At 34.2% G+C, this 10,242-nt stretch overlaps 1 protein-coding gene across 1 annotated transcript; it reads left to right on the top strand.

Moving 5' to 3' along the window:
- Nucleotides 1–1,423: 1,423 nt before the first annotated feature.
- Nucleotides 1,424–4,051, top strand: LOC127873281 (uncharacterized). Its single transcript, XM_052417063.1, has 2 exons — nucleotides 1,424–1,657; nucleotides 2,682–4,051. Exon 2 carries the CDS (start codon nucleotides 2,700–2,702, stop codon nucleotides 3,444–3,446), a length of 747 nt encoding a protein of 248 aa, XP_052273023.1. The 5' UTR covers nucleotides 1,424–1,657; nucleotides 2,682–2,699; the 3' UTR covers nucleotides 3,447–4,051.
- The last annotated feature ends 6,191 nt before the right edge of the window (nucleotides 4,052–10,242 follow it).

Genomic DNA, 10,242 nt, shown 5'->3' with positions numbered 1-10,242 from the left:
TGTTTACGTTAAATCAAATAAAAATAAAATTATAACCCTAATACACTGAAGGACATATTGGACATATATAGAGGATATTTGTTGAATTCGGTGGAATATCGATTTTAAATCACGAGTGATCATAGAAAATAATATTTTCATGAGTGGTGCAGCCACTCGTGAAAATACATATATATGTGATCGATAATTTATACTGTTATTTTTAACTGTTTTTAACAGAGAAATATCAGTGAATTTTAAGTATAAAACACCGGAAAGCATAAATAAACAGCAATACTTTGCCGGTCTTAATATTAAACATGCACTTTCGAATCACGGATCAAACAGTTACTTATTTGAATATCTTGAAACATTATCAAACTAGACAGAGATAAATACTCCGCACCTTTCACCTAAAATTAATGCTACCAATCCTGCGAAGAAAAAAAAATAATTGAAGTCAGATGGATTGATAGCATATATCTTTTAATTATTTTTGACTGATATTTAAGAAAACTTTATTGAATCATTCGTTATCTCGTTTTCGATTGGATTTTTAAATAAACTTTAAATACGATGTCGTATTTCAATATTGCTAAAGAAAGATAAATATGCTCTGTCTGTAGTTACTTGACAACCAGCTTCATGTCAACCGTGGATTATAAAATTGCGTTCAAAACTATTGCTCACATAACTAAACCATTTCTTAATTAACCGATGCACATGGATCAAATGGGATTTATTAAAGGATTAATGTAGAATCGACCAAAAGTTCATGTATACGTGTTTAAGAAAATGGGATTCAGTCAAACGTTAATACATTGGGTCACACTTTACTTCAGTAGTGTCAATTCTTGCATAAATAATAACTATTTTCTAAATTGTTTGACGAATATCATGGAATGAATTCTATGTTTTGTGCCTTGTCCGCTAATGGGACCACGAAACCTTGCGTTACTGTAGAGGACGCGTTGTTTCAGACCCTACTGCTCGATTTCGCACGACGTGGCTAGAAAGCATTTTTGCCTATGATTGGTCAGGAGCAAAAGCTTTGGTCTAAGATTTATTAAATTATACATAATATCAGTAATCGGTTTGTTTGTTGCAACTTAAGACCGCGTTAACACTGTCAAGGTAAATCAGTATAAAGATTAAGCCGATTTTATGTAGTTTAATTGTCAGAGATTAAAGGTACAGTTAAACCTTTAAATATAGTTATACTGTCAGTTTCGTTCTTGAATTAACAAATTTTATGTACATAAAATACACGTAAAAGACTGTAAATTATAGTAATCTCATAAGTTGTTAACTCGTTTTAAGTAAAAATATATTAAATAAGTTAAAAACCGAGCAAACTGAAAACGTTTCATGTACCTTCTTCATACATCATACTTCAAAGCATAGCATGTATTGTACCTTTAGCTATTCAGTTAATATACATCGATTAACTCTATTTAGGCAAGAATGAAATCAATAGCGATTGTACTGAAATTAAAGTGAAATGTGATTCAAATTGTTAAATGGGTTTCATTAATATTGTTTATTGTCTGATGTAAAAATGTTCAATGAATTGTATTCGGAAAAAAGAACGTAGTGGAACGTTTCTCTATGAATACTCAACGATTTCGTGTAAAATCTCGATTTCCTTACATAATTTAAGGATTAGCAGATGAACTAGGTAAGTCACACAATTTTTTTGAACGCACAAACTTAATGTTGTTGTAGACATAACTTTTGATATCCTATTTGATAAAACTCACAGGGTTTAAGAAATAAATTATGTTATAAAATGAAGCTACCCGATTACCTCATGTCGAAGAACAGTTTTTTTATTTTCTTATAAATAACGCAAAACGAAACCTCTGTGCAAAACGCCATATATTCATAAGTATTTCTTTTGTGATATATCCTATGAAATATAATGCGCAATTAAGCGTAATTAGTATTTCAATAATCATAATTTAGATTTATGATACGTATACATTACGCCTACGCATCAATATGTATGTAATTGTTGTTTATTGACCGATAACCAATTTTAATAACAATGGTAGCATTCTGATAAAAAAAGATGTTCTTTCCTTTGGTTTGCTTGACTTCTTGTTTGCATAGGTAATTTTAATATTTACAACAAAGATTTCGTTCTTTCGTTTCACACAATCAGCTAAAAATACATGAACGCAAATGTGCATGGAATTTATAAATCTTTTTTACGGCAATACATACACACAAAAATGCCCCATGAACACAATTTCTTTATTTTATGTATTTATGAATATTTTCGAATAAGGACGAATAGCATGAGCAGTGTAAAACGAACGATTCGTACCCTAAATATATATATATTTCCATAAATTATTTTATATTGTTATATTTCCAAATGTTTTTTTCGGCTTTCGTTGGTTATAGACTACCGTCTTGGTATAGATATTTTCCTGCTTATTTTCCTAAAAGTTATTTGCTACATATTGATATTATAACTCTTATTTGCTTCCGAACGATTTATTTTCGCGATGTGTTTGGATTGATTTAATACGTTTACTTCTACAAATAAATAAGTTTAACGATTAATCAGTCTTATTTTATTGTGTACAGGTGTGTGACATATACATTCAACGTTTAGTGTACTTGTGTGCTCACTTTCGGTAACACTATAAGATTTAAATACAACAATATTTACATATTTAACACATTCCTTATAGTGATACAGTGCTTCAAACATGACCATCCTACACAGTAGTTCCGGTCGGCCGTATTGTACCACAGATGCCAGGATTCAGGCCGTACTTCCGCAGCTGTCAGATCTCCGTTTGGTGGCGTTAACGAAGCAACTTTCCCGGAATCGGAAACAGTTGTACCTTACCCAGGGTAACCTAGCAACGGAGCTCGTGCGGACTAAACAACATATCGATCGAGAACAGAAACTCTCCGATGATCGACTTACATCTATATCCACGCCGTACCGAAAGTCTCTATTTCACGTCAGGGGAGTGCAGAAATGTTTGGAAAGGCGTAAAACGGATCTTATTCTGGATAACTCTAGTAAAATGTTCGGAAAATATGGTGGTCTTGAAGTTAAATCTCTGAAGAGTGAGATAGACGTGATCATGAAAGAATATAGTTATACGAACATCAAAACACAACTGTGCAAGAAACTTTTAGCGGATAGTAAAAGCGACGGCCGGATAATGAATCCAAATTCATGTCTACCCGTTCTAAATGCCATTTTGAACAGACCGAAAATGGTACAAAGGCGAGAAAAACCATTAGGTTTTGATACACCGTCACCCAAACCGGAACCGGATGTCGACACCTATGACAACGAATATTCTGAGCAAACTCGGCCTCACAAAAGGAGCTTTGTTCTGCCCCCAGTCAAGGCTACTCGGCTGTTCTCGCCGTCTAAATCCAAACGGCGAGAAATCAACACAGTTGTTCCGATGGAGCGCGCGTATACAGTTATTTAACGAGTTATTTATGTTTAGTATGCTATGCCAGTTGATGTCTAAGAACTGATTTGGCAGAGCTTTCGATAGAAAATTAAACTTTAAAAATATATAGCTATCGCACGTTCGACTTAATTAAATAATTTTTAACATAGTGTGTTTTTCAAACGTTCGTAACACTTAAATGCCCATACTAATGCCTGGTACGGCAGTACTTGAATGATAGGCAGGAGGAAAATGGCATTGGACATAAATTAATGACCAATCAATTTCCAGTTATGATGCCGGGTCCCGAACCCGACCTGCTATCCTCTGACATGTAGCACTAAAATTAGAGCTTACCGACCCGGAGCGACAAATAACACCACGGACCGTAGGCGGCGGGCACTACAGAAAGAACGCCCTGCTTTTATTTATATCTTGTACTGTATTAATATAATGTTGCATTATCGTTTTGTAAAACAAGAAACGGTAAAGTGTATGTGAAATGAACCTTAGCTCTCTTTTGTTTTTAACAGAGAAAACTCACAAAATATACAACAGTCGACAAACCTAAATGTTAAAGGGACTGTTAACCACGACGTCGAAGAAAAGAAAAGTTGCAAAATACCGTATTTTTTACAATTATTAGTGTTATCACGACTGGTGTATTACATTACTTGAAAAAAGTTGTTAAGTTTTCATATTTTCAGCATATTCGATAATAAATTTTACTGGGTATGTCTACCAGGTAACTACCAGTTAGCTATAAACAACGCCAGTAGATTGATCATCATCGTCACGTGGTAAACCCAGGAATGCAAATTGTGCATGCGTTGTGAATTGTATATATTTTATATATAAAATGATCAATCAACTTGCGTTATTTATAGTGTGTACATCGTTATGTCACCTATTTTCGCGATGTACTTTCGATTTCACATCGCGAAATTTTATTACCTAATATACTGAAATTATGAACTTTTTTCAAGTAATGTTATATACCACTCGTGAAATTTTTATCAATATAAACTAATAATTGTAATAAAAAGTGGTATTTTACAATTTTTCTTTTCGTCGTCGTCGTGGTTGACGGTCCCTTTAAAAGCAGAATCGACTAAACTTAAAAAAAGTAATAACATCAAGCAGAAATTTAAACTTTTAAACTCTACATACAGCTTAAGATCGCGATTTATGGTACTTGAACGCTTACTTCATGTAAACGGCAGGGATTATATGTATGCATTTAAGCATTAGAGTTAATCTGTAAATCTATCAAAAGCTGCTTGGGGTAAAACATCTGTCAAGTAAATGCTAATGTATCCGTCTCTTTATTGTGTCAACATTGTTTTAATACTGTTTTACAGCAACAAGCAATAAATCAAATCGTGGTATATGCTAACAAAAGCCAGTCAAGTCATGGAATAAAAAATGTGTAGTCCTACGATTATCTTTACAAAACATGTTTTATTTAATAATATATGTCTCGTACATGATGGCAATAATAATGATTTAGTAAAGGCACATGTTAATCATTACTATAAAATTATATATGCTGATTATTTTAATATTTGCTTTGCATTAAATCATTGGTATTAAATATTTCATTACATGAATTTACTGTTACATTTAAATGACAACTTGCATTGGAGATGATCGCCACATAACAAATTGAATGTTATCGAGAGTCGACCATTGCGGATTTTGTTTAAGTAAAATAGACTGTGTTTTAAATATGATATTGCATTTAGTTTAGTCTGGTCCCTAAGAATGTGTGTGGATTTTTGTCGTGGCATTTTACGTGCATATTTGTGTTCAGGAGGGATGTTTATTCAACTCGAAAACATATTGAATATTTAGTTTGAAGGATAACAAAAGCTAACACATCAGCCATAATATATCAAACTCACCGCATTATAATTAACTTTGTTTAAACCTTACATAACTTAATAACATATACACACGAAACAGTCAAACCAAATAGTTAAAAGCGTGTTTTTCCCTAAAGGTCACCATATACATGGCTTCTACCGGAGAACGTTTTTTATAAATCATTGTATTAAATGACAACGAGTAAGAGATCTTTGTATTACTTGCTGTTTTCGTCACTTAAAGTTGCAATGTCAGTTCAACAAAACATCGTATCGCTTTTGGTCAGTCGAACAAAAAAGGAGCCAATCAAAATGCTTAGAAAGCTATATTGCACATGCTTATATACAAACAATATTCATTATGGTATAGTGCATTCAAAATTGTGCTGCATGTGAATTTTGTAATCCTCTTCTTTGATTATACTGTCTGTCAACAAGTATAAATACGAGTATACGGTGTCATTGCGGAGATTCAAAAGAATGGCAACCGTTAGCAAATATTACAGAGTAATATCGGAGTATGGGTTAATTAACACTATGCCATTCATGCTTAACATGATGGTTGCGTATGTAGAGGGCTGCGTTAGTAACACACATTTTGTAATGCACCGATGTCTGCATTTTTAGGTGTTCGCGTAGCTAACAGCTAATGTTATTATTCAAAATTTCAAGTCGTTCGGCTTATCTACAGAAAGCCTACTACCTGCCACACATGCCGTATCCGCGCGAGAAAGAGTTGCATAATTTATGTAAGAGGTTTGAGTTCTCCAATATATTCATTAACAAATGGAAGCATTAAATGAATATCGTGCTAAATGTTATAGTTTCGAACGGAGCTTATATAGAAAAGAATCAATAAACAATGATTGTATCATACGTGTCGCGGAAGAGATTGTTAATGAATGATTACGATTGTTTATGAATGATTAAAATAGTCCACTTTCTGCTGCGTCTTCATGACGTAGTGTTTTTGCTCAGCTCATCATAATCTGAGGCTATTAATAGATGCGGCTGCCGATAAACAAGAAAGAGTATGGCAAGCGGTTCGACGCATAATCCCAAGAAACTAGGTTTCTCATGAGAACCTAGGTTCTCAGAATGAGAACTTAGGTTCTCATGAGAACCTAGGTTTTCAAATGAGAACCTAGGTTCTCATGAAAACCTATGTTTTCAAATGAGAACCTAGGTTCTTGTGAAAACCTAGGATACCAAACGAGAACTTAAGTTCTCAGAATGAGAACCGAGGTTCTCATGAGAACCTAGGTTCTCATGAGAACCTAAGTTCTATGTGTCTATGAGAACCTAGGTTCTCATGAAAAACCTAGTTTCTCATGAGAACCTAGGTTCTCAAGCATAAACTAAGGTTTTCAAATGAGAACCTAGGTTCTCATGAGACACCTGGTTTCTTGGGATTTCATAAACCTAGTTTTTCATGAGAACCTAGGTTCTCATGAAACCTAGTTTCTTGGGATTATGCGTCGAACCGCTTGCCATAATTAACCATCAGTTGTCTCCCATTGCTTGGTACACGCTGGCGGCATATGTGTAAACTGATAAGAAATAGGCGTGAAACCGTGAATATTACTCTCCAATAACATTTTTTAACAATGTTCAGACAATGCTCAGTAAAATTCTACGAAACTTGTAGGAAACTTCTTGAGGAATGAAATAAGAAAGTAATCGGTCGACATTGATCTGAACACGTTAATAAAATATTAAACTGTTTATGAAATACATCTTTAATTGTAAATATTATTTTGAGACTAAAAATTGAAACAAATTCAGATCAATCGTTACATAATACATTGTTACAGCATTAAATGAGTTTCAGATATTCAGTTCCCTTGTTCGGGCCTCAAACGACTGTACGGTACAGTTTTCTATTTAAAGTATGTCTGTGATATAGTAAGCAATCATTCATTTTATAAATAAGAGTTTTATCTCTATTGATAAGGTGTAATAATGTATTATTCAATCGTAAGAAATCGGCAACACTGCAAGAAAAACGTATGCACTAAAGCCTTTGCAAACATATTTCAATAACTTCAGATATCTGCAGAAATAAAGTTCTTAACGGCGTGTTTTCATTCTGTCCAGCCCGTGTGTAATCATAAAACCCTATTGATCCTGTGCCCTGAATAATATGTGTCCCGTATTCCGAACGAGCAAGTTTACGCGTAATTCTGAAAACCTAGGTTCTCTGACAATCTAGGTTTTCAGAGAGCCTAGGTTCTCAGAGAATCTAGGTTCTCAGGGAACCTATCGTTCCCAAATGAAAACCACGGATATGGCAAGCAGTTCGACGCATAATCTCAAGAAACTAGGTTTTTCATGAGAACCTAGGTTCTCATAGACACATAGAACTTAGGTTCTCATTCTGAGAACTTAAGTTCTCGTTTGGTATCCTAGGTTTTCACAAGAACCTGGGTTCTTATTTGAAAACCTAAGTTTCATTCATTCTGAGAACCTAGGTTCTCATGAGAAACCTAGTTTCTTGGGATTAGGCGTCGAACCGCTTGGCATACATGTGCAATCTTCAAGCGAGAACCTAGGTTCTCATTCTGAGAACCTAGGTTCTCATTCATTAGAAACCTAGTTTCTTGGGATTTTGCGTCGAACCGCTTGCCATAGGAGAGTTCAATTGCACGGGTGATAACAACGCAATAGTATTAGGTACCGCTTGTTAATCAGAGGCTATTAATAGATTCGGGAAAACAACGCAACAGTATAATGTTACGCTTGTTTATATTCTCAATTTATAAAACGTTGAACACGACTTCAACAATAACTTCAGGGATACGATAGACAACAACAAAAATGCTTCCTAACCGCTAAAACCGAATATAACACACAATTAAATATAACACGAATGATCTGTATCGTAACCTCGCTCATGCTTCTACAGCGGGGATTTCTGTGAAACGTTCTTTTGTTCTCAACAGATATCGGCGATCTTAAGTATTTACGGGTGATAACAACGCACTAGTAGAAGGTTAAGCTTGTTTATCTTCACAGTTCTCAACTTATAAAACGTTGGGCATGAGTTCACCAATGACTACAGGTATACTTTAGACTACCTTAAAAATGCTTTATAATCGCTAAAACCGGAAACAACTAAATAGAACAAGACATATCTTTTAAAAATGTAGTCGGCGTATACGCTGACTTTGAAATAAAGTTTGCAATTTACTTTTCTAAATAAAAAAATAGAATAAAAACAAAACTTTAACTATTGTGTTGTTTTTTTCACTTGTTGCATACTCACCGCATGAAATGTGTGTTGTCAGTGTCAATCCACACATTAGTGTAAGTTGATAAAAATATACTACGGGAGTGCACATCATATGTGTCTTCACATGCCTTATTATGAGTATATTTCTTCACTATCGAAATATATCGTGTGTTAATATTTGATTTAAACGCAGTTTTCTTTCGACACATTTAAATCACACTTTCATAGCCGCGTCATGCGAAAATGAGTCTTATGCGTTTCGGCCAGCGTTTCTTAAACCCAACATGTGCATTTGCTCAGTCAGGTCAGAGGCGATGCTGTTCGCTATAAAATCACTCAATATGTTATGTTCTAATTATGTATCTCCTGACCAGACTGAGAGATGCGCAGGCTGAGTGGGCTATATATATGATGAGCGCATATGGAATAAACCCACTTTGCATGACGAGGGTAATTAAAAATCTCATTGCGAATTGAAAATGGCACATTTTAGCACAATACTTTTCGATACAAAATTGATTTCAAAATAGCAAACTTGTAAATAAGGGCAGCCTATCCAAGCGTTCAGGAACGATTTCAAGACGTGCTGACCGAGTACAGCAAAAATTGTGGTAGGATTATTAAACGATTTTCCTCTTATCATGACACTATACTATTTTGGTAATGATTCTTTTCTCCTCTTGAAAGCAAATCTGAAATTCTGCGAGATCGATTTTAACGCGGAATTGTAACTGGGCCTCAATTTGTGTCGTTTGACCATTCAGAGAGTAGTCCGGAATTCCTTACACTGAACAGTGCTACATCCCTTGCAATGAGCACAGACACAGTGATGTAGCCAAAGTTCAGAGGTTTTATCTCGAATCAGCCTATGCAATATTCGAAAATATTCATGCGTGTCTGCCGGCGTTATGTAAAAGTCATAAAGATGAAAAGCTGAGTAAAACAGCTACGCATTAGTGCTCAAAAAGCGCATTGTTGCTCTATACCTATGTTTAGGTAAGAGTTGTTTACACCGTGTGAACTGCTAGGGTTACAAGTAATGCATAAACAACAATGTACGGGTCAACAGGGCTGTCTTGATGACTACCTTATTCGTGAGTAAAATAAAAGTATTGCTCGCAGATTTATTTTTTATTTATTTTCATTAATGATCTTCTTGTATATATTTTGAATTTTTATATGGTGTCAAAAATCAAAAGTTTTGTAAAGTGATTTCATCATGAAATTATATTCTTAGTGAGATAGTATTCAATATTCCAACAATCTTCATTTAATATGATGGTGATTGCAAATTGTCTTTATATTCAGTTCTCACTACCATTTTCATCATACTTTCTATGCTTTCAGAACGTCCAAAAAAGGCCATGTTGTTTTCAAGTTATCTCTATGAAATAAATAGGATGATAAAAAGTGCACACAAAGCTCGACCCGTGCATTATGAAACTCTCTTCATAAATGTGAATGGCGTGTGTTCATTTCAACTTGAGATTAATTTTGAAAAATGAATTGCGTCTTAAATTATTCAACAGCGAACAACTTCAGTGCCTTCAGCGCTTTGATTTATGAATCTATGACAAAACTTGTCATTTTAACACATCTGTGATATATAAATATATTTATGCTAATAAAATACACTATAGACATATTTGAACAATTTCTTTGACTTATGCTCATATCCTTGACTCTGATACTATTTTGACCAAGAATTTAATTATAAAAATAATATATCCTGTTA

Source organism: Dreissena polymorpha, chromosome 3 (genome assembly GCF_020536995.1).
Source record: "Dreissena polymorpha isolate Duluth1 chromosome 3, UMN_Dpol_1.0, whole genome shotgun sequence".
Classification (NCBI taxonomy): Eukaryota; Metazoa; Mollusca; class Bivalvia; order Myida; family Dreissenidae; genus Dreissena; species Dreissena polymorpha.
The sequence above is the reverse complement of the archived record's forward strand: the minus strand, read 5'-3'. Positions and strand labels throughout refer to the sequence as shown.